This window comes from Peromyscus eremicus, chromosome 12, assembly GCF_949786415.1.
Source record: "Peromyscus eremicus chromosome 12, PerEre_H2_v1, whole genome shotgun sequence".
Taxonomy (NCBI): domain Eukaryota; kingdom Metazoa; phylum Chordata; class Mammalia; order Rodentia; family Cricetidae; genus Peromyscus; species Peromyscus eremicus.
The window spans coordinates 16068523-16095414 of NC_081428.1; the positions used below are offsets into that span (position 1 = coordinate 16068523).

The 26892-nt window shown below is 33.4% G+C and overlaps 1 protein-coding gene across 1 annotated transcript in view; it reads right to left on the reverse strand.

Annotated features, from left to right (window-relative positions):
- Window positions 1-3732: 3732 nt before the first annotated feature.
- Window positions 3733-26892, reverse strand: part of Ncam2 (neural cell adhesion molecule 2) — a 184860-nt gene continuing 161700 nt past the window's right edge. The window contains 3 exon segments of the mRNA XM_059277709.1: window positions 3733-6631; window positions 10360-10479; window positions 14392-14596. Of these exon segments, the coding sequence (XP_059133692.1) occupies window positions 6520-6631; window positions 10360-10479; window positions 14392-14596 (437 nt within the window). The 3' untranslated portion in view covers window positions 3733-6519.

Sequence of the window (26892 nt, forward strand, 5' to 3'; positions counted from 1 at the left end):
TGCATGTATGTTTTCTAGGGCTGGCTATTTGGTATAGGATAACCAAACTGGTGTTTTCTTCACTAAGGGAGACTATATGTTGCCTGTAGTTCTTTATGGTTCATACCCATTGGATTTTCCACTTCCACTTTCGAATGTCTACTGGTATCAGTCTTGTTGAGCTTACGTTTGTGCAGACATGTTGAGGAGTGTAGTAGGACAGGCCCATAGGGTCCAGAAAATTGGCTCAGACCAGTTGCCAAGACATACACATAATGTACTTCCTTATGAGCCAACCTAGAGTCTGCCTGAGGGCCTAGTAACGGGTGCTGTCAGAGTTCCTGGTCCATGACAGTGTTCCTGATAATGCCCAGCCAATGAGGGATGACCATGCAGACTGGGTGCTGGGAGGAGGGTATATAAGGCCTTCTCTGTTATTGCATAAACAAGTTTGTTATTTGTCTTCAACTGACTCCCAGTGTGTGAGCCTTTGATGCTGTACCTTCTCTGCCCCCACCCCCACCCCTCGGGAGCTGTTAGGATCCAGCAACAGTTGAGATTTTTTTTGTTTGTTTGTTTTTTTGTGGGAAGGAGACCTCTTTTCCATGCAAGGCCAAAATTAGACACTAAAATAAATGAGTTTTTTTTTTTCTCAGAAGAGGAAAATAAAATTGTGAAATATAAATTTATATGATCAATTTCTATAAGACCCTTCTTTTAAAGTCAATAATGTGAAATAGAATTTTGACATAAAGTAGAAATGGATGTTAGGTTTTTGGTATCAATTTATCTACAGTATCTTCCCTTTTGATCTTTCTTTTTAAACTGTCCTCTTTGCTTGTGTAAGTACTGTTACCAAAATTCGTGACTGCTGAGTAAACTATTCCTCTCAAGGCTTGTGTCTTAATTTTATAAATCACATGGTTTGGCAACAAATCGTACCCTATGCTAAAGGATAATTTCTTAAATTTATTGAAAAATAAACATGTAGAAAAGTCAACAAAACCAACAAAATATCTGAAATGCAGGTACACACAAATTTCGCTCTGCACAACCGTAACAAGTAAGTCTCATTAAGACAATGTCTGGGTTCCTATCAAAGAGTCTGGAGATATACTGGTTTATGTTCCAATTCATACAAGTTTATTTCTTATGGTTTCCTTGGTGATACTAATGAAGCTGGTGTGGCATGTCTCTAAATCAGTTATTTACATTTGTTTCTCTGATCAGGGCACAGTCTATAGGCCATAATCCTGCTATTCAAATGATACAAATGACAGAAAGTATTTTTCTTCTGGTTGTCTAGTACTGTCTTTGTAAGTTCTGGAAATTAAGATTTTTGTTACATAAAGCTCTCTCACTACTGAGATAGGGCTAGAAAAAAATAAAATTTGACACTTTAGTAAAGTAAAAGTATCTTTACTATTAATATACAAATGGTGAAGAGTGACAATTTTGAAATACCATAAGCCATACTTTCAATGTCTCTCATAAATACAAAACTTCAACATTTGCAGTATACTTTTTACAGTTTAGACATATATATACAGCATTTCATAGGGACATACTATATTGAAATAATAAGAAAACAAGAGAGATACCTATACAGAATTTAGACAGAATGTATAAGTTAAAAAAATAAAAAGGACTACGTGTTTTAATATTATTGAATAGAGAATCGAATTCACATACCTCCAAATGTGTTTTTTTAATTATTTTTATTATGAAGTTGATTAAATTCTCAAAGGGGTTAGAGACAAATACTAACCAACAACATTTTTTGAAGTTGCAAAATAATTGTTTTTGTTTTTAGTGATATTATTGTTACTGTAGCATGTTGTTAAACATTCTGTTTGCAAATTGAATTATAAAGTCTATCTCTGCTTACATAGACTTCCAGATCCCCTTACTGTTTTGTCTTTGCTCTACGATTATTGGCCTGAATATTCACCTAAAATGATTTTATTCTTGTATTAGGCATTTCTGTGTCTCTTCTAAACCAGGAAATTCATTCTCCTGATAATTTCATTTCCTTTTCCCTTAATTCTTCAGTTTGGTATTGATAGAAATGCTTCAAACATCATTGCTTTATCATTTTTCTTCCATGCAAGGCTAAAATTAGACACTGAAAGTATGAGTTTGTAAGTAAGAAACAAATAAAGTTGTGATATATAAATTTACATGGCCAATTTCTATAATAATCACCAATGAACAATGTCTGGTCAGTAACTAAAAACTGTTGTAAGATAAAGAAAATTAAAGAAACTGTATTAACTGAATGATTTACATTATTATAAAGGTATATAGAAATAATGAGCTTTTTTTGAGAATATTATATATGTTATCAAATAAATATTTATTATATATAACATAAAAGTCAGAGACTATTATATGAAGAGAGTTATTATTTTAGTAATTTTGTAGACTGTTGTTAAATATCTGCATCTTAATGGGTAAATATAATATTAAACCAAAAAAGGGTGGAGCCTGGATGAAAATTATATGTACCCAGCACTTACTATTGCTAGGCCTTATAATATTTGTGTTTATACAAACAAATGGTTGTTTCATATTAGAATATTATTAAGACCATATATATATAAATATTATCTTGAATAATTTAACTTCTGTGATTAAATTTGAATTTTTATCCAACCACAATTTAAGCTTAACATATGTAAATATATCTATATGCTATTTCAATTTTAGACAGAATATTCCAAACAGTTAATTAAGAAATAGAAATTGGAGATAAATAAGAAAATTCTCATTGTAAAATGATTTTCAGTATCTATGAAGTTTGTTAAAAAAAATTCAGAACTCTATTTGGAAAACAAACTAAGCATTTACATCATACTCCATGAAAAATAATGTAATTTTAAATAACTATGATATGCTTCACCAATATTTTTTAAATTAAAAACGTAAACTTCTCTATTATTTCAATTATAGATATTTTGATCTTGTTTATCTTGTCTTCACATAGATGATTTATGATCTCAACAGTAACAATGAAGACCCAAGTGACCCCACAGTAATTGCCCTGATTCTAAATAGCATCTGGTGTATTTCTTAGTGCTAACATCACAGTTTTCCCAATCTGGACTTATCACCTAGAAAAACAATATATAACCAACTGAAGTATCTCATGGTTGGACTACAGTACTGTTTTATTATAAGTGAAAATAAATTTGAGTATATATATATATATAATATATATTTGGATTTTGTGTCTCAGGGAAAGAGGTTGGAACAAAGTTTATTCATTGATTGTAAAAAATCCAGCTTTAATGTCACATGTATGATCAAAACTTGTAAATAGTGATAGTAGTTGTAATTTTTCTTTAATAGAATGCCATGCTAATGTAAAGGCACAAATACCAGTTAATTATTCAAAATAAAAAGATAATTTTAATATACAATTAATTGCTGGAATTTATAATTCATTTGATAACTAATATCATATTATATAGATGATTAACACAAAGACTAAGATTCAGATGACATTTGTTGGATCAAAAGTATTTCAAAAATGATGTAGGTATTAATATTAAAAAAATAAAAGTTTTAAAGACTGTTAATGTTAGACATTAGTATAAATAGAACAGTAATATATCTTATCCACAAAATAATAAATTAACCTGTTGAAATCACAATTTTAACACATTCAAAAATCATTGTAAATTACTTTGACACATTTGCATCAATTTAAAAAATAAAATATGTATTAAAATTCAAATATTAAAACTTCCTCTTATGGGGTGTCGAATAGAGATTGTCATTTTTTTGTCTGCTCCTAACCTTATATTTGTTCTGTGTTTAAATTGGCATGAAGTTTAGATGATCTTAACAATACCTAAATTTTGTCTAGTGGACACTTGATTATTATATGAAACTGGACTTTCAGATAGTAAAAGTTACATAAATTAATTTACTCTAAAACAAGATTAAAAAAATAAGAAATCATTTCAGGCTACTCATAAGTTGAGAATTCACTATATGACATTCTTATTTGGAAACTTTACAAATTGTGTCATTTTAGGAGAATTTCTTTGAAATTTTAAAATGATTACCACATTAATACGTTGTCTGCAGAGCATTGATTTCAAGGACAGTACTGATTCAGCATCTCCCAAACAACTGAAATTGGGCATGAACTCTATCCAAAGTTACCGAATGACTCCATAAGATGGACAAGAAATTTAACACTAAGTATATAAATTTAATTCAGTTTCTTTTCATAGAAAATCTGAAGACATGAAGAAACTAAAGCTTCAAATTGAGAAAACACACACAAAAAAATTTGTTCTTCTGAATTCTCTGTTTCTGTGGTATAGCACAAATATGACAATTCTAAACATGCGAAATTGCTTTATCAGCCATACAAATTATTTTAATATCGTTAGTTTAAAACCATGTGGTTCTATCCAGGAAAAATCAGTGTTCATGGCTATTGCTTCATAGACACCACTAATAAGCCTGTTCACTTTACACAGACAAATTCAAGTATTTCGACTAGTTTTAGCACATTTGGTACAAAAATAAAACAAGCAAAATCAAGTACAACTAAAACCTGAAACTGAAATGACCAGACAAACATAAGCTAAACATCCCAGGCAAATCTATCAAGAACGTGTTTGATAATCAAGTTTGTCAAAAGGTTAAACTGGTTTGTTTCTTATTTTAGTCTCTGCTCAGATTCTTAAATAGGCACAGATTTCTCTTTTTGGGGGGCGGGGTTTCTCTCTCTGTGTTCAGAATATGCCAGGATGGGCAGCAAGGAGAGATCCCTGCATTAACCCTGAATTTCCAGAAAAGCACTGTGGAGATTACAGCATCTTTATATGCAGTTGGGCACATTTCAGTCTAGCTGACAGCCAGCAGACGAGGTACAAGACACAATAAATCATTTTTCTCTCCTTGGATGAAAAGTTTAAGCACTTTATAAATAAAAGTATTCCAGAGTGGCATTAATATGGTATCTAATTTTCATGAAATGACCTCTAAAGAGAGATGGTGTAAAAGCAGGTCTGTCTTCACTATTAAAAATATTCCTCCAATGAACTATCAGAATGTATTCTCCAATGCATCAATGTTGGAGCTATTCACTTGATACCAGAATACCAAAGGTCATGAGGAGGAGAGAGAACATAGAAACCTTAGCAGCTCTGACTTAAGAAATTATCTAAACTCTGCTGCTCACTTATGTTTATTGACAGCCACAAATGTGTTTTTCCTTTCACGTGAGTTAAATTACAGCTCAGACTTTGACCTAAGAAGTTTGCATAGTGTGTAAGTTAGTAACTATCATATTCTTGTATAGTCCTTAAGAAGGGAATTAGAAAGTCTATCTATGTTGATAGTTAAATGATTGCTTCAACCATAGCTGTTTATTAAATATTTTAAAATGGGTTTAGAATGTATTTTAAAATACACCGTTTGAAAATAAAACAATAGTAGCATTTCAATCGCTCATTTCTCTTCTGGCACATTTGAATGTTTAATAAATTCACTTTACTATGTACTTTTAATGTCCATTAGCCACTTTCATTTAATAAGGGACATATAATAAAAATGACCATCTAAATCTGTACACCAAAACATATCTAATATGACTCGAAGTACTTGAAAACAACTTTATTTTTGATAAATTATTGTATAAATAAAAATAATCATGTATTTATAAATATATCAAGACAGCATATTGATATTTTCCCATTTAAATTCACTTTATTTGAAGCTGAGGGCAGAAATCAATACCATTTTTACTTGTAATACATTTACTTTTTGCGTAATCCACTGTGAGTGAATATGGTATACATAAAAAGAATTTAGGGAGTTTTTCTAATCTAATTTTATACACAACTAATCTTCTTTTAGATGTGTAACAATTTTGGCCTGGTATCAGTGTATCCAAGATCAATGTGGAAAATGCAATGTGGTCATAAGTTGAAAAGAGTTCTCCAACATTTTTTCAATTTCTAATATCTGCAAAACTTACTCCTTCAAGCCTAGGTTCCGTGAAATTCTCCTGATAAAAGTATAACCTTTATTATGTACCTTCATTTTAACCTGAAAGCCACTTCAATCGTGTGTTTGCCCAAGATAAGATTCATGAACATGCAGGGCTTCCGTACACATTTAGCTCACAATGCTTTTGCTCTGCCTTCCACTTACAACCTATTAGTCTAGGGAGCTGAAATTCATCTGTTGGTGTCATGTGAGACAAAATTTTTAAAAGAAAAGCACTTTAGCCATATAATAAATTGTAGTACTTCAGTCATAGAATCAAGCTGATACCCCAAAACTGGTGCCAATCAAGCCTTTATACCAAAATTCTTAACAAAAATAAACAACCACAACAACAACAACAGAAGGAAATGGACTGTGGCAGGAGGAGTTGATCATATGTATATGTGTACAAGCTATTCCAAGCTAGACGTTTCCCCAGAAATTAAGGTCAATGGAATAGGTTTGGTCATACTGTCACTGAAATCCCCTTGCTCTTTGTGGTGCTGACCAAGCCATTGAGACTTGCAGTTACGCTTTACTGTCATCTTCTTTAGACTGGATGATGTCATTAGACACTTTAATTTCTATAGTTTCTGCATTTAGGACTTCTTTCCCATTTTCTTCTTTTAAAGGCAGTTTTCTGGAAATAAACACAGAGATAACAAACTCACTTACTAGGGATAATTTACAACATGTTTCTGACCATGTCCATAAGCATTTTGTACGTGAAACATGCTACAGTTAATACATAGAAAAATATTAAATAATTTATTTTAAAACTTATTTTATTTTTTGAGAGAATAACACTTCCCCTTCATAGTCCTTCCTGCTAGCCCTACCGTGTGTTTTTGGGGCTCTCCTTTAAATTCATAGCCTCTTTTTTCCATTAATTGTTGTTGCATGCATGTGTACATGTATATACAAATATATTCTGATCCAACCTACTCAGTCGCTACAATCTTCCATTTCAGAATGTTTTCAGGGACAATCTTTTAAGTGTTTAAAGAATTTATTACAAAATAAAATAATATGTAGCAAAATAGCTTGTATTTACCATTGTATGAAAGTAATGTAATACAGAGGATATGTGAAAAAAATTATTTGTGAATGAATGCAGGTGAGCCTAATTGTTCATTGTAGATAACTTAGGTTTGATAATTTAAGTTTAAATTAAAAATAAATTGCCGGATGGTGGTGGTACATGACTTTAATCCTAGCACTTGGGAGGTAGAGGCAGGCAGATCTCTATGAGTTTGAGGCCAGCCTGGTCTACAGAGCGAGTTCCAGGACAGCCAAGGCTACACTGAGAAAGCCTGTCTCAAACCATTCCCTAAAACAAACAAACAAACAAACAAACAAATAAATAAATAAATAAATAAATAAATATAAAAATGCTGAATTATTAAAAGCCTAAATCCTAACACATGCCCACTACTTGTTTTATCATCTCTAATATTTATCAATAGGATCGATCTAGGGTCTCTACATACATGTGACAGTTGTATAGCTTGGTCTACATGTAGGACTCCTAGCAGTGGAAGCTGGGGATACTCCTAACAAGTTGGCTGGCTTTTGGGACCCTGTTCCTCACACTGGGTTGCCTTGTTCAACTTTAATACAAGGGGTAGAGCTTAGTATTACAGCAAGTTGATATGCCATGCTTTGTTGATACCCATGGGAGGCCTGCCTCTTTCTGAACAAACAGAGGAAGAGTGGATGGGGAGCAAGGAAGGGAATGAAATTAGAAGAGAGGAGGGAGGCAAAATTACAGTCAGGATGTAAGATAAATGAATTAATTTAATTAATAATAATAAAAACTGGGGGGTGGCAATGTCATTACATGCAATTAAAAATTGCTAGTTACCAATATTATTTATAAATTAATGGAGAGTAATGTTATTTAGGAAGTTAATCCTTGTATTTTATATTTATGTATATGTTTCTTTGGCATTTTCAGTATTATTTTCCTCATAATTTTATAATATTGCTGAATATATATTGTGAGAGCTGTTTCTGATTCTAACAACAAAATAATACTTGTTTATAAAAAGATTTTTTTAAGTCTATGCATGTTTGCCTACAGCTATGTATGTGCACTGCTTTTTTCCAGGGTGCCCCCAGAGACCAGAAAAATGTGTATGTTTTCTTGGAACTGGAGTTGTAAATGGTTGTGACGCATCCTGGTGGTGCTGGCTGGGAACTGAACCTGGGTTCTCAATTGATTTTAAACACCTGACCATCTCTACAGGTTCCTGTTTTTGTTGTTGTCGTTTGTTTGTTTGTTTGTGTTTTTTTCCACTGAAATTGGTATAGCTTCATTAATTTTCTTTCTTTTTTTTTTTTTTTTTTTTTTTTTGAGACAGGGTTTCTCCATGTAGTTTTGTTGCCTGTCCTGGATCACTCTAGGCTCAGCTGGCCTCGAAATCACAGAGATCTGCCTGGCTCTGCCTCCCAAGTGCTGGGAATTAAAAGTGTGCACCACCGCCATCCCGCTAGCTTCATTTAATTTTAATGTGACAAAACTGAATGAAAATTTCCTTTCTTTTTTCTATTGTAACATTTACTGGTTCAGTGATCCATCTTACGGATGCTACCTTTGGAACTAATGCTTCCTCGTTGACAAAATGATGCTCTAAACGTTCACAAATACAAATTGAGCTCACCTTGGTCTTTAATTTTATCATTATGTGGGAAAATTAATGTTGCTATTTTAGTTGCCCTGGGTTCACTTGCAACTTACACTATATTTTGAATAATGAAAATAAACATTTTATCATGAAAACCCAAGCAGTTATGTCAAAAGTAATCAATCGAATTCAGGGAGCAGTGAGGTAATTGGTTAGAATGAAGGGAGGTGAATACTGAAAAGAAGAAAAGGGAGACAGACTAAGGCATCAAAGGCCTTGCCTGGCAGTGAATGTTATGAGCAACAACCCTAACCTGCTAGTTAAGGAGGCATGACTGCTAGAGCAAAACTAATTACCCCATTATTGGACTTGAGACCTCCTCCCAAAAAGGGGGGGGGGATATCCATTCCTGGTGTTATAAACTGGTCAAAAAACAGTGGTTGAGAAGATATTAGGTCCCAGAGTTGATCTTATTACTGTTGTTAGGCTAAACTGAAAAGATTCCATACTAAATATCCATGTTTCTAAACTTAGGCAAAAGCTTCTTTCGGTCTCAGTCACTCTTTCCATGAGTGGGAGTCAAAGCAGAGTCCCAAAGCCACTCAAGGTGCTGCTAGAAAGTAGCAGTTGAGAAGTAATGCCTGAGGGGGGGACATTAACACCAACCACTCAGATACTCAGAGAACATACGGAAGAGGGGCCAAATGAATGAGTCCAGTGATGGAGAGAATTTCTGTGAAATGTTTTCTTCTGGAAATTAGGGGCATTGGTAACATGATCAGAATGAAGGGACAACTATCTAACTCGACTGGCACAATCTGAGACTATCAATCCTTTCTTGTGCATTAGGGACATGCTTTATAGGACCTCTTTGCAGAACTGTTGACCACTGATGGATCATGGCTCCAAAAATAGTCATTCTATTCTGTTGTACACTCCTTGGTGAGTCACTGTCTCTCCAACATACCCAGTAGATAGACAGACTCATGGTCACAAAAGATACATGTTAAAAACTCTGTCAACAGAGACAGAGATGTGAGATGAGTTATAGAGAGAACAAGACTGGGAATAAGATGAGAGATAGTACAGAAGAGAGGAATTAGAATACACAGGATATGTTTATGAAATGGTCAAAGAATAAATTTAATGAAGGTATGTGAAATAATAATTTCCTTAATAATCTAATTATCCTGCAATATTTATCAATATTCAGTGTGGTAACTCATTTCCTGCCACATATATATTTCAGTAAAATTTATTTATAATTTAAAATATGATTTCCCTCAAATTATCAATCAGGGTATGAAAATCCAATTCTGGAACACATTTTTTAATTTTAACATTTTATATGAGAGTGTAAATATATAATTTAAGGCTTAAATTTTTCTGATACTGTTAGAGAATTTTGAAGTGAAAGAACTTAAAGAAATGGATTACAATGCTGGGTGGCAGTGGCAAACACCTTTAGTCCCAGCACTTGGGAAGTAGAGCCAGGCGGATCTCTGTGAGTTCCAGGCCAGCCTGGTCTATGGAGTGAGATTCAGGACAGGCACAAAACAAACAAACAAACAAACAAAACAAAAATAAAAACAAAAAAAGCAAACAACAAAAACAAAACAAATGGACTACAAAATAATTCCATTAATGCTAATGATAGCTTTGATTTCGTGTTACTAATAACTGCAATGCTTTTCCACTTTACTGTTACTGATTCCCAAATACAAGCATTTGAGCTACGTACTCAGGCTCTGTTAGTGGTGTGGTTTCATTTGGCTCATTGACTGGACTCCCATCTTCATGATTTGTGATTCTTTCATCCTCTGTTCTCATTTCCACGATTGGTTCTTTTGATCCATCTTTCCTAAAAAGATATATTAAAATATTTAATTCTTCAATGTGTCAAATGCTCAAGTGTGAATCACACACACACACACACACACACACACACACACACACACACGGTAGAAACTTTCCAGTTAATCAAACTTGAACATTTTTTCTTTTAAATTCTTATTTTCATGATTTTGTACTAAGTAACTGGAAAGAAAAAATCAGTCTCTTATTATCATTGTCATTATATTTTTGATATTGTCGTTGTTTCTTGTTAGGTAAGGTAGCAAACATCTGTAATCTAGTGCCCTGAAGCTAATTAGAAAGATTGTAAATTTGAGGCCAGCTTTGAGTATGAAGAAAGGCCATGTTTCAAAAAGAAAAAAAAAAGGAACATTAATTTGGAAAAAGTAATTTGCATTTTAAAATCTATTTTTAAAAATTAAAATATTTTAATAAAATATGAAGACTTTCTTGCCTGTTAAAAAAGTTAAGTGTAAAAAAGTTTAAAACAATTAAGAAATTCATAACAACATTGGAAACAATCACTAGAAATACTGTTTCAATTACACAATGCTGAAAATAAAATATATATGCCTTCACAGAGTTTTAAGACTATTTCATCAATAACCTTCTCCACAGGTCTCTCTCTATGCATAGAAATAAACAACAGTAACAGAAAAACTAACAATAATTTTATTGATTGAATTTACCAGACAATGAATCACAGAAAATTATCAGGATGTAAACTATGATGAAAGAGAAATCGAACACTAAATTAATCTCACTGTTATTGATATGCCACATAAACTTTCAAATGAGATTAATTCCTGTCCTTTACATTTTGTTTTCTTTTCTTTAATGATTTTTTTTTTCATTTTACATACCATCCCAGTTCCCACTCCTTCTCCTTCTCCTACCCCAGGAAGACAAAACCACAAGGATCACCCCAGCTAAGACTCCTAGCAAGAATGGAGAGGGTGCCTGAACTGGCCTTCCCCTGTAATCAGATTAGTGACTACCTTAATTGTCGTAATAGAACCTACATCCAGTAACTGATGGAAGCAGATGCAGTGATCCACAGCCAAGCACTGGGCTGAGTTCCTGGAGATCATTTGAAGAGAGGCAGGAGGGACCACATGAGCAAGGGGGATCAAGATCATGATGGAGAAAACCACAGACACAGATCAGCAGAGCTAGTCGGAGCTCAAGAACTCTGGACTGACAGCCGAGGAACCAGCATGGAACCAAACTAGGTCCTCTGAATGCGGGTGACAGTTGTGAGGCTACATTTTGTTTTCAATCTCAAACTGAAGAAAATATGTTTGGAATAACTGAAACTTTTATTAAGTAATTCATTATATATGATGTGTCATGTAAGATTTGTGATGTATATGTGTGTGTTTTTATGTGTGCATGTTTGTGTGTGTGTGTGTGTGTGTGTGTGTGTGTGTGTTGTGTGTGTGCCTGTGGAAGAATTATAAAATGGTTTCAGCTGAAATACCAGAGACAAGGGTAGCAAAGCAAACCTGAAGACTAGCAAAGTAAAGAAAGCTTCAAGTCAATGCCAAAAAATTGTATATGTATTTAGTGATTATTAAATGTAATATTGCTGTATTGGTTAAAAGATAACATGAACAAATAACACAAGAGGGAACACAAGAAAAGACTCACTCCTACGTGTCTGTCAGATATTGTCAAAAGACATTACTATTTGTAGGCATGACAGTTTCAATTAGCAGTGCGGTTGTGTAAACATAGAATAAAGTGAAATTACTGAGAAGAATCTGGATCCCAACCATGGTAAGTTTAAGTAAAAGATTGGAATATATGAGTTTTCTGGACATTAAACAAAGTTAACTTAGTGCAATTTTATAACTTAAAACTTTCAAAGCAGAATCAAAAATTAGAAGATTAGAAAATTTTACTGTATTAAATTTAAATGCCTGTGTTCCTGAATGGCAACATTTGACATTCAAATGATTTCAGAAAATTATGAGACTAAATTGAAAATGATATATAATAGATATAATTTATAAAATAACAGAAATAAAATGCAGAAAATGTTCTTGCTCTGGGGAATTTTGAACTGATATAATCACTTGAGTTTTTTTTTTCCTCAGGGTCTCCAAAAGCTGGAGAGGTATATTCTATATCCCCTTAACTCCACAGTTAAATATAGAAGAGAAATTTTGAATTGGGATTTCACAGAAGTAAAGTGAATACTACTCAAACATCAGCTAAAATTTTAATGATAAAATAAATTATCCCATAATTAACTATTGAATAGAGATTTAAAGGCACAATGTATCTATACACATAGTATAGACAAGTTTTGCAAACAAATATTAGATGGTGTGAAGAAGTTAGAAAAATGCTCAGTGTGGATGCATCCATTTGTATATTACACACATGGTACAAATCAGTATGTAGTCTAATAAACTAAAGTAGAACTTCTATTTTAAAATTAAATAAAAAATGCAAAGGAAATTTAAATGGTAAAATTATATTGATGAGAAACTTGAACAACAGTATCTAGTCTGTGGACATCCATTAAGCTTCATGCACATTCTCTATTGTTAAGCATCTGTGAACTCTTTACTCCCATAATTGTAAAAGCATTCAGACAACAACTATTCTAAATGTAGAAATAGATAGACATATGTGGACCTATGTGTCTTCGTTTGCTTTCTATCACTGTGATACAAGCGCTGATCTAAAGGATTTTAGCAAGGAAATGATTTATTTGGCATACAAGTCCTGATCACAGTCCATCAGGGATGGAAGGGAAGCAGTAGTAACTCCAACAGAGCAGGGAACCTGGGGGTAAGAACTGAAGCTGACACCATGGAAGAATGCTGCTTGCTCCTGCTGATCTGTTCAGTTTGCATTCTTATATACCCCAGGATATTCCCTGGGCTTATGCTGTCCATAGTTCTGATCCCTTCTACATCTATTTCCAATTAAGAAAATGTCTATAGACATGCCTACAGGACAGTCTGCTCTGTGCAATTTTTCAATGGAGGTTCCTTGTTCTCAGATGACTCCATCTGATGTCAAGTTGACCAAAAAGTAACTAGTAAAATATATTCAAAATTCTGATCTACATCTTAACATATACTACTATATATACATAGTAAAACCACAAATAATATTTTATTTTTAAAATGATATTGAACAAGGACCAAACTAAAAAAAAAAAAAAAAAAAAAAAAAAAAAAAAAAAAAAAAAAAACTTTAAGCGAATAAAAACCCTATTACTAGGCAAACAAAATAAACAAAATTATGTAATTAAATTACATATATAACTTTCCCATGGTTACACAGGTGGGAAAAAAGAAGAGATAATATGAGATAATAAAAAGAAAATTTCCTCACTAGCTCCCAGAAGACAGTGAAGCTGAAGAAGAGGTGAAGTGAGAGTAATTATATAAAAGCATGAAACTATCAAAGAACAAATTAGATAGTTATTTGAAATATCCTGAAATAACCAAACCTCAAAGAAAGCACTCTACAAACAACTCCTGAAACACTTTGCCAGATACAAAGCACTGCATACAGAAGCACTCCTTCACAGGAAGTCTTAAATTAGGAAAAAAAATTCAGAAAAAATTTAGTAGCAGTTGCCTTGGGTTGGGATGTTAGTGTAACATCAACTTGGAAAGAATGTTAATGAACTATTTGTAGATGCTTCCATAGTCTCACTCCTTAGAAAGAATTTATCAAAGATGTATTCCTATTTGTGAGAATACATCAGATAGAATATCCTCTGTGTGTGTTTGTTTGTACAGATGTTATACAGATTTAAGGTCAGCATAAAGAGTAATATTTGCACTGTATTCTAGTTGCACAGCTGGTGTGTCTTAGAAGACAGCCCTGAACAAAGCGTTCAAGTTGAACATGAACGTCAGTCATGGGAGGTGGTGCTGGTGTCTATACTCACAGGTATGCCGCCTTGCCTTCTTCAAGTTCTTTGCTCTTTCCACTGGAGCCGCTTTTCTTCCCGCACATTCTCCTGGTAATGCACATTAGTAACCCACATTGTCGAATGAAGAAGCAGCTGACATCTATCACCACAAGGATTAACAAAAGGGCAGCGACTCCAAGGCCAATGATGGCTCCAAGCCCAAGACCATTAAAAAGTGTGTCTTTAAAAAGAACAAAAAAATTCCATAAAATCTCTGTAATACAAGCTATGAAGAACTATTTTTAAAGTAACTTCTTGTAAGATATATACTCAAATATAGATGAAGAAAACATGTAGTAATGTCTGGAAGGCTTCAATACCTTGATTACTGGGGTGTATTGTCTAGCTATCGACCATATTTTAGGAAGTGACATGTTAATAAGTTAGTTATTTTTCAAACTTTCTTTAGAAAGAACATAAGTAACTTCTATTCAATATAGTCCTAGATGCACTGTAGGGAAGAAAAAAATATTATCGTATCTCGAACCAACTTGAGCAGAAAGTCAAAGTTAATCACATTGTTAAAAAGTAACTATATTATATTTATTAGAGAAGGGTTATATAAGTGTTCATTCAGTATGATGGTATTTTGGCATTCTAACTAAAACTTAAATTGCATGTTTCCAAGCACTTGGCTTTGACAGAGGAGACAGATTTTTAAACACCTGCTAAGAATAATTTTGAAATCATCGCTTCAAAAAATATGGTTGAGTTTGTTTTTGTAGGTAATATTTTAAGATATATATATATATATATATATATATATATATATATATATATATATATAGCCAGGTGGTGTTGGCTCATACCTTTAATTCCAGTACTCGGGAGGCAGAGGCAGGCATATCTCTGTGAGTTCAAGGCCAGCTTGGTCTACAGCGTGAGAGAGAGAGAGAGAGAGAGAGAGAGAGAGAGAGAGAGAGAGAGAGAGAGAGAGAGATTATACAGGTGTGACTTTTAAGATTTTAAGATTCTTTATTGGTTTTTATATTAATAAGGTGCATTTCTTAGATGGACCAATTTTCCTTGGCATGTATTTGTAGGTAGTACCGAGTGTCATGCAGAATCTGTGAAGAGGTGACTGGGAGGAGGAGGGGACAGAAAAGTAGAAATATTGAGAGTCAGCTAGTAATGAAAACAAGTCAATGATCCTATATCTGCAGTTGAAGATGACAAGATTGTACAATCATAACAATGTAAGTAGGAAAATAAATTGAATATTGTCTTATCTAGAGGAAAAGAAGGTGAGAAGGTGATGTAACTATTTCATACACTTTTAATTATGAATACAATATATTCAAAGAATTGCATATGACATTATAAAATTGTAAATTTCTTTAATGATAAAATATATTTATTTTGCCAAAAATAAAAATTGAATGGTACTTTAGTAATTATTATGAAACCAAAAATGAAAGATATAGATGCTTCTGGGACACACACATAGATTATGCATAAAACTAATGTTTTATCTTTAAAACCCTATGTAACCTCCGTAGATTGCTTGCTGTACATAATCCAAAAACCAAAATTCCAAAAAGTGAGTAGAAAAAAATACAGGTGAGATAGGACTTCATAACTCATTTAAATTTCTCTCACGGCTAAACAAAGCGTGTGGCACTAAATTCTACAGATCAGTGTTACTATGCCTGCCGAATGACAAATCTCACATGTGCCTGTACTAATGATAAATTACTGCTTTGTCCTACAATCTACAGCATCACATGTCAGAAAACCCTGTTCCAAACACAGCTGTATTACATAGTTATAGGCTTCTGTCTCATTTTGTCAGCCTAGGATGCCTCCCTATTTAACGAGCACAGTTATGCAAACAACGACCTGAAAGCAGCAAAAAGGCATTTGGGAAGAACGCTGTACTGAGGAATCCCTGTGTGAAGATCCAACAACAATTAGCTTTTATGGTCATTGTTGCCAAATTACCATTTAAATAAATGATTAAAACACATCACCTGAGGTCAAACCTAGAGCTGAGCTACAAATGTATCTCTGCTCCTGATAAACCAAGGGCAAGCAGAAACTTATTAAATTCTGTTTACTCTTTAGAAAATAAATTTTACAAAATAACCAAGGAAGCCTAGTTAGCTATGTCATAATAAATATTTTGTGCATAATATTTTTGGAGTTTTATAAATATATGGATGTTCATTTCTAACTTTAGGAAAATTGTTATTTGTAAAACACTTTATAATACTTTATAATAATGATAACTGATGTCAAAATAGCTTTCATTTCCTAGAAAAACAAAATTAAACACTTTATATATGAGGTTAAATATTTGAATTATTTTCATATAAAAACAAAATATATTTTGCTATCAAGATAATATTAATTATAAAATATTTTTATGTTATTAATACTTAGTTTTTTTTAATTGTAATAATGGCTAAAATATACATTTAAATGCTTCTATTTTTCATATGCAACATTTTATTATAGTGATTATGAAGATTAAATCTTCATTTCACTGATAAAAATTTACTTTGAAACAACACTTTCATTCATTTACAATTTGAATTTTCAGTACAGACCTACATGTACAAACACATATGTATGATAATATTGTGATTTGAAGACTAAGATGAATTTCAAAGACATGAACAAATTTCTTTCACAAGTTAACAGTGTGATTTAATTGTTCAGCCAACTGGAATGGGTTACAAGTAATCAATTCAAGTATTGGAAACTCATATTTTCACTTTTTGTAATATTTATAGTGACATTATAAGCATGAAAAAATTCATCACATAGAAAAATTCATAATATAGAATTTTCAGTTCTATATTATGCAAGTGAAAACTGAGGTTCAAAGAAATCATTTACCGTGACCAAAAAACATTAAAAAAAAAAAAAAAAACAAGAAAAGAATTGTAGAATAAAGTCCCCTTTAACTCAAAGTTTTATCTAAATTATTGCAAATGCTAACATTATATTGGATTTCACCACATAAAGATAGAAATTCAGTAAAGCATATGTTATTTTATATAATATTCTTATATAAAATATTTATTATATATATTTTTTCTCTATCATTAGTTGAATAACAACAATTTAATGGCTAGTTAGGTTCAAATGAACAATATAAATTACATAACACATGTCTGTCATAAGCTTCTTTTTATTCACCTTTCATTTTATTTCTGGAAGAAAGAATTTTTTTACAAATGAGTAGGATCAAAATGTTTAAGCATAAAACTTTAAGGTGCTATCTTGCCTAAGGCTTATTCTTCAAATCCAGCAATAGAACCATTGGACAGTTTCTGCATTCTATTTCTCAGCTACTTATCTCCAACTCTAATAAATTTAGAATTAGACACCCAAATCAATCTCTTCCCCAAGCAATTACAAAATAGTGTTCTTGCTTCAATCAAACCACAAGTCAAAGCGCTAAAATAGAAAAAGAGAATTAAATTCAAGTTTGTTTTATACATGTCATATATTTCTACTATAAAATAAATCCATTACTGAAACAGTGAATTATTTTGACATGTTTATTGTACTTGAGAATATGTATATTAGTTTAAAAAAACATTGTTCTAATTGATTCAGAGTAGCCTTACTTTTTGACTCCTTATTTTAGTACTTTAATTCAACTATATTTCTCATGTGTACATTAATTTTATTCTAAGTTTATTAAAAATTATTTCAGTACTTGGCAATATTTGATAATGACATAGAGAACAAATTCTATGTTTTATTTTAGACATTCATTACTACTTTCATTATAGAATTTGCTCAGTGCTGTAAAAAAGTAGTTTAAAAGTATAGAAAATAAAGCAGATACTCAAAAACTTTTTGGTTTTCATTGTGCTATTTCATATCAAATGCTGTTTGTTCTCAAATTAGAGATGGGTCTTTATAACTCCTTGGTATATGTTGCTGACTAATCAAGCTAGGACAACACACTTTTAAATATCAACTGATAACCTTGGTATCAACCTATAGAGATACACATATATGTTTTTGCTCTATTTGAAAGAAGTTGCAAATATAAACATGATGTTTATAGGTCTTGTATCTCAATGAACTATTCTACTGAAGAACAAACAAGGAATATTTAAGTGTTCTGAAAATAGTTTTAGAAAGTATATATGTTAAAGTATATTCAAATGTATCTTCCTTAAGAGTTATTTGTATAAATGAAAGGCTCAATTAATTCGAATTTAAATTGTTTGAGAATATCTCAGCTTAGAATCTAAGGGGTGAGATGTGGTGAAGAAATCAGCATCAGGCTCCTTCCAAGGAAGATTTCATCGCTTTTGGTCCCCACCACATGACTGTGGCCAGACAGTACTGTAGATATGAACCAGCCTAACTTCAGAGCAGCAATGAAAAGAAAAAAGAGCCGGGTGGTGGTGGCGCACGCCTTTAATCCCAGCACTCGGGAGGCAGAGCCAGGCGGATCTCTGTGAGTTCGAGGCCAGCCTGGGCTACAGAGTGAGTTCCAGGAAAGGCACAAAGCTACACAGAGAAACCCTGTCTCAAAAAACCAAAAAAAAAAAAAAAAAAAAAAAGAAAGAAATCAATTAAGGAAGGTTGTAGAACATGAAGGTCACCTGCTACATGATAGGCCGACATGGGTGTTAAGAATCACCAGGGAATAAGCAGGGGGAAGTTGTAAAATAGACAGGAGGACAGGTGAAAACCACCTGAGTATCTGTAGATTTAAGAGCAAACAGAATATAGACCTTTATTAAGGAAGAGGAAGGGTCCAGAGTCCATGTGTGCTGTGTGGAGAGTTTTCTGCTTCCAGTGAGAGAGAATGACAACCATAAAGTGTGCAACCAGAAGAGTGGCTGAGGAAGTTTGCACTTGTTTGCAGTAAGAACATTTTAAAGATTATCAAAAGTTGGGCTGAAGATTCCAGAACAAAGTTATGTACATGATAGCAACAGTGGCAAGAGACTTGGAAAACCTGAAGCGATTATGCCACTGAAGTAGTTAGCTGCTCAAAAAACAACTATCTAGGAGAGTGATCTTGCAGATCAACCGATCAGGCAAACGAAGGCTACTGTAGCTATGATCCCAGGGGTTCAGGGACCGCCCAGTTACAGCAGGAATTGCCAACGTTTTAGCCATACAAGTTTGAAAGTAACAGGGAACCGCTGTTTTCAAGCAAGATAGAGTACAATCAGAATGTGAGCAAGGAGTTTTGAGAGGTCATGACATACAATTGTGAGGATGAAGCAGGTCACAGTAGGGACCCATGATTTTTAAGATACCAGAGTTATGAGTCCTCGCCTAAGAAAAAACTGTGAGAAGATGTGGAGGCAGCCACAGAGAGGACATCTGTGATGCAAACAGCAGATCTGGAATGGGAGGTCTCTTTAAGTCCTATGCCAATCAAATGGTTTTGTCACAAACCCAGAAGCTAGAAATAGAGATACAGGATTTGGTTTTATTTTCCCTGATGCATTTTGGTCTTGCTTTTGTCTAATCAGTCCTTTCAATTCCTCTAATTTATACTTTTGTTAAGGGGGTGTTTAATCCTGTGCCATTGCATGTCAAAACCATTCAACTTATGTGTGAATGTTATACGGGCTCAACATTAAAGCCCTCCTTTGTCTCAAAAGACACCTCTCTGACTTTGAAATTGAGAGAGTTGAGTTTGCAGTCTCTGGGTGCTTTTTAAGTTGGAATGAAAGCACTTAGTACCAAGAGATGGGCATACGTTTACGGACTGCAAGGGTATAATGTGGGTTGAGTGCACTCTCACAAGGGTCTCGTGTTTGAACATAGCTGGAGGCACTCTTTGGGATTATTTTGGAGACATTAGAAGATAATGGCTTGCTTGGGGTGACCAGTCACACTTCTTACTCTCTCTATCCTTTCTGTAACTTCAGTCTGACCAGCTGCCTAACATACTGTTGCCGTGTTTCTGAAACATGATGAACTAAACCACCTCAAACGGTATGCCAAAATAGAGCCTTCATCCCTTACATTGTCTTTATTGGTATGTTAGAGAGAGAAGAGAAACTAAAACACCAAGGAAAAGAAAGACCTGAACAATGGAACCTTTAAAATACTGTAGAATGAAATTTAAAAAGAAAGAATGTTTATACCATAGATTAGGAGAAATACTATTGTGAAAATGATCATGTCACTGCAACAAATCTGTTGATTCAATACAATCCCATACAAAATTCCCATTTCACTCTCCATAGAAAACAAACAAACAAACAAACAAAACCAAAGCTATAGTGGGTAGCCATTCCAGCTTTGATCTGGAAGTTCCAACCCCCATTGAGGTTTTGGCAACTGTCACGCCTACAAGGTGGGGCCAAGGGATGATCCTGAAGACCCGAGATCTGGATGGGCCAGCGCTGTCTCTGTTCCTGGACCCTGGATGGTGGAGGTGGACCGAGCAGCGCTCCAGAGAACACTGCTGGACTGAGATACACCTTCCCCAGACCCTGCGACTTACCTATCCCTTCATTTGTAAGTTACCCACTAAATAAATCTTCCTATTAACTACGTGGAGTGGCCTCAATAATTTCACCAATACAAAGCACCTTTAAAAATCCATATGGAAGTATAAAAGCCTCTGAAAGACAAACTAGCATGCCCTAAAGTTCTTGTTACAGAGATTCTTTTTAAATCTATAATGTCATGAACATGTATACAATAAGAAACTGGAAGTGAAAATGTCTGAGATAAGAAAGGGCATAATGTTGGGGCATGAAACAAATGATGAGTAGAAAAACATTGAGGAAGTTTAGAATATCTTCAATATACTATAATCATTTTTATGAAAAAAAATAAACAACAGAGGAAACTAAAGTTTGAGTACATTAATTTTCTTGAAAGTATAATATGCTACTCATAAATCCCTTAAAGCAGTTTAATATTTTTTACCTAGAGAGATACTTATTTTGTAACTTGAAGAAGCCTTATTACTTCCATTAGAAATTTTAGTTAGTCTTTTAATCTTTCCTTCATTCATAATTATACTTGAAATAGTACTGATTTGGAATTGTACACTTTAAAATCACAGAAGCAAGCCAGTGACTTTGTTATTTGTTATATTTGAATACTTTTATTAAAATGTTGTGATGCTTCCCACATATCACAATATGATGTCAAATAGTTTTGTTCTAGTTACATAGTAAGAATACAAAAACATATTATGTTTATGAAGATTAGTAGCCCCATGGGTGTGTCTACCACTGCTATTATATTAAATATATTTAGTATTAAACATTCCTCTGAATTTGTATCTCTCTATATTCATATTTGAACAACTCTAAGACTTCATCAGCGTTTCTGTGTGCAGTTAATTAACATGTGAATTCACAACTGATCAGTGGCCATAGAATGAATGCCAATGGAGTACTCAAACACAAATCGAACATCTACATCACTCCCTGAACCTAAGACTCAACAAGCATCACAGAAAAGATGAAAAGTGTTTTAAAGCCAGAGGTTGTGAAAAATCAGAGTGGAATGTTGTTGTCTGGACAGGACATGTCCAAGGCAATCATGGAATCACAGTAGCTATGTTTAACTGAAAAAGATCTATCATTCTAGCATGGATATGAAAAGGATTGAGGACTCTCTGCCTATAATTGAAGAGATATTGGCAATTTATGGCTTATTATTTAAAGATGTGGCTCCTTGTAGCTCTGCCATGCTCCAGTGGATAAACCTACATCTCTGGGTAGTATAAACAGCACTCAGTGGGTTATTAAAAAATGGAAACTTAGAACATGAAGTTGAGGATTCATGGGGAGGTAAAGTTGGATATGGAAGGAGGAGTAGCATATGGATTTGATACAAATATATTGTATAAAAACTTAATGACAATATAGTATATTATTTAAAATGTGGACAACAGTGTCTTAGTCAGTATTCCCTTTCTGTGAAGAGACACCATGACCAAGGCAACTCATAAAATAAAGCATTTAATTGGTGGTTTGCTTACAGTTTCAGAAGCTTAGTCCATTATCATCATGGTGCTGAGCACAGCAGGATGCAGACAGACATGGTGCTAGAGAAGCTGCTGACAATTCTGCATCCTGATGTGCAGGCAGCAGGGAGAGACTGGGAACCTTAAAGTTTATCCTAGTTTCACACCTCCTCCAACATAGCCCCACATCCTAATTCTTCCAATCCTTTCAAACAGTTACACACCTTAGTGACTAAGCATCCCAATATGAAGGTCGTTCTTAATCAAACCACCACAGGGAGCAAATTGCAAATAGATTTCTTCTAAGCTAAAATATTTAGAAAATAGATATTCAGATTCTGTGGATACTTTTGCTGTTATGTTGAGAGAAAAAAATTACCAATCCACTGAGGCTTCATAAATATTTGAGTGGGCTCCTACCTCAGTACAGAACCTGAGTTTTCCCAGAAATATATCAAGAGTTAATATGTGCATTCATATGCACAAGCTGGATTCACATTTCTTTATGATGCACTGCAGTTCCTCATAGTGAAGTGGTTAGCTTACAAAGGGCATAAAAAGAAACAGTAACAAAGGGGTGTTCTGTATAAGTAAGATCTTACTGCTAGTAATAAGAGCCTTCACCTATGATGTGCTAATACTTTACAAAACTCCCTTTAACCAATACCCATGATTTCACAAGCACTGAATAGTTGGCTATGTTTCCAGTCCAGGTATGTTTTCACTCTCCTTGAGCCGGTCTTATGTCAAATTAGAGAGCTGTTGGTTGACACCAGGGTATGGGTACTACTACAGCATCTTTAGGTTTATCACACTATACTGTTTGTTGCTGTGGTTATAAATACCATACCTGGTTAGAACTCTTGGTTGCCTTCTTCCTTCAGAAGCTTACATAAGCCAGCATAATCCTGCCAGCAATCTGAACTTGAGTCCTAATAGCCATAGACAAGTGTAGTCCTTACCCCTTATCAAGGAAAATTCTCTTTGGCTCAGATAGATATCATCATTGAAAGACCACAACCAATAAAAATACAGAGTTATAAGACCCAGTCCCAATTCATACATCAACAGAACACTCCTAAGGCTCAATGAACATTGCATAAAGGATTGTAAGAGACAAATGATCAGGAAATTTACGGTAAAATTGTGTCTCAGAAGCTACACTAATAAAATTTTACAAACATGACTTTCTATATATGAGCAAAAGAAAAATAACACCAAGAGAAATGCCAAAGTACATGGGAGAAAGCCCACAAGGCCTAAATCTTACACCAAGAAATGTAGGCAACTAAGGAATACTGACAGTTGGAAAAATAGTCTTAAAAACTACATACAAGTAACATTATATAGACATCCTGAAAGCATACATAAAAGTTTATCATGCTATGCTGTTTGTTGTTGGAATATACTATATGTATAAATATATGAATGTGAAAATAAAAAAAATGAAGAAAGAAGCCATGAATTTAAAAGAGAGAAAGCCGTATATGGGAGTAACTGGAAGGAGGAAGTGGTGTAATTATATTCCAATCTCAAAAGAACCACCAAAATTTAGTCTAAGGACATACATAAGCAAAAATATGTTGCATTAATTTAAAAACAAGCTACCTACCAATGTCTAAAGTTTCTCCATGTCTGTTTTGTTCTTTAAACAAACTATTTCCCATGATCACATGGTTTTCAAGTTTGTCTTTATGGTGTAGACAAGGGGATTACTATAAATTAATATGCTAAATTTACTTTTAATTTTTCAATAGGACTCAATTCAATTATCAGTTAATAAAATATATATATTCGAAAGAGGCTATGCACTAGCAAAATGTAAAAGTCAGTCAAAGTGGTTACTAACATGGAGTAACAACACACTGTTAGAAAGATCTGTTCATTAAAGGGGTTCCAATTTTAATTTAGGAATAATGTATAGCTAATTACAAATATATGTGTGGAAAGAAGTCTTACGTATTTTTGTGAAATTCTATTCTTTTTAAATGATACCTAGATATATTAGTAGAAAAATAATTGCCAATGTTTTAAATTTGCTAAGATTTTATTTATAGTAAAGGGACTTTCTGAATTAAATAAGTGATTGAACATAATATAGTTATATATCTAGAGATGTTTAAGATAGCATTCTAAAATAATCCATCTGTATATTAAATAATCTTCATGTCACACTAATAGTTCTAATATAGAAAAGAAAAGGAGAAATTTTGAATTACAAATATCACCCAATTTACATAAAATCACTAATACTGTCAATCTTAGAGCAATGTGACAGTATCTACAGTTCTGTAAATGCTGTTTGTCTCATCACACTAGGAGCCTCCAGCATCAGCTGGCTCATTCCCTGCCCTGAGTGGATAAATCTATCCTATTTTAGTTCATATTAATTTCCATCTGAACCAAATATCTGAACATCTGCAGCTTCACTGTCCAGTTGATGCTTAATAACTTCATTGGCTAGAATGCTGAAAATCATTGCAGAGCTCACCAATGAGGATGCAATAAAAGATTACTCTTTATCAATTGAAACTGTAAATTAAACAGAAATGTCTACAGCAAAATGATTGGAATAGATTTATATCTTCCTTTAGGCCACTTTTCAATTACTTCCTGAATACATTAGGTTTAAAAAAGTGAATTCAGTATACCACAGATCTGTAATTCATATTTTCATGATTAGTTTTAGCAAAACTGATACTTTATGTATTTTCTTAATTATGAATGCCTGGCCTTAGCTTGGCTTATTTCTTGCCAGCTTTCCTTAACTTTAAATTAGCCTGTCTACCTTTTGCCTCTAGGCTTTTACCTTTCTCTGCTTTTGAATATCTTTTTTTCTTACTTCACTGCTGATTGTGCATCTAGGTGGCTAGGTCCTGATGTCCTCCTGCATCTCTTGCTACTAGATCTCTCCTCTCCCAGATTTTTCCTTCTATTAATTCTTTCTGCCTGCCAGCTCCACCTATCCTTTCTCCTGCCTTGCTATTGGCCATTCAGCTCTTTATTAGACCATCAGGTGTTTTAAACAGGCACAGTAACACAGCTTTACAGAGTTAAACAAAGGTAACAAAAATAAAAGTGACACATTTTAAAATAATATTCCCTAACATTCGCCTCTTTTTTTATAAACAAAGATGAAAGGTTGTAACTTTAACATAGTAAGACTGTAAATAATAAGAACAATTATCAAATAAAGTGTATTCACAACGTACTGAACTCTAATTCATTTGTATCTGGTACATTTAAAGAAAATACTGCATAATCTATCCTCACTTACTAAATCCAAATTTTTAATTTATTTTCTATCATATGTTGGAAAAACTGCAACTATAACTATCCAGTCTTCAACTCCATCAAAGGCCCCAGAAGGATATAATATTATTTAAATAAAGAAAAAATGCACTGCAAACAACTTCCAAAAACTCTAGAAATGAGAGACACATCTGAATGCCTGGAGAGTCACCCAAAGTTCCTATGCAATGTTGGGGCATCATCTTTAACCTACAGGACCATAGTGTCTGGTAGACTTTTCATTGAAGCAGGAAATTTAAAAGACTTTCCCACCCATGTTGGAAAATTTGTCAGTAACTTTCTTGTTTCAGAGAAGAACTGCCATACATTCTGCAGGACACCAAGGAAAGTGACTGACACTTTTATTTCTATTCTATTATTTTGTTTGAGAACTTCAATCAAGTCACATAATGTGTAGAAAACAATATGGAAATTATTAATACCACTAAAAAGGATCAAAATTTTCACCATTAAAGTGCATGTTTTATATAGTATTAACTATTAACTTTTAATTGTGTTTTATTTTATGTGCAAGGGTATTGTGCTTGCCTATCTGTCTGTCCACCATGTGCATGTATGGCATGTAGGGAAGCTAGAATAGGGTATCAAATCCCCTGGAACTGGAGATACAGATGGTTGTGATCCACCATGTATATGCTTGAAATTGAACTCAGGTCCTCTGCAGGAAAAGCTACATATCTAAACCACAAACCCATCTTTCCAGCCCTTGTTTTATATTTCAATATTTTTCTATGCTCTTTCATGTACAATTTATTCTGTTCATGATATTCTTTGAAGAACATATATTTTCACCTTCCTGACAAAATATTCATTGGAAACTCTTAAAGTACACTTCAATTAAAATTAAATTGATGAAAAGCTGCTTATAATGCTAAGTGGGTAAAAGTGTGTTGATACAACATGTAGTCCCATGGATAATCCTAATAATGTATGTTATACTTGTGAAAACATTATTGTGATTTAGGTAACAAAAATCAGAAAGCCTTTCTTAAGAGATCACATTATGAGGGAGAAACATGAACCAAGTTTAAATCTATTTTAAAAATTAAAATAAAAAAATAAAATAAGAGGCTGAACACACTACACACATATTTAATCTCAGCCCTCAGGATCCAGAGACAGGTGTATCAGTTAGTTTGAAGCCAGCCTGGTCAACAGAGTGGGTCCCAGGACAGCTACACAAGTAACCTTATCTGAAAAAATACAAAAGTTATAAAGTAAATAATTAAATAAACAAAGAG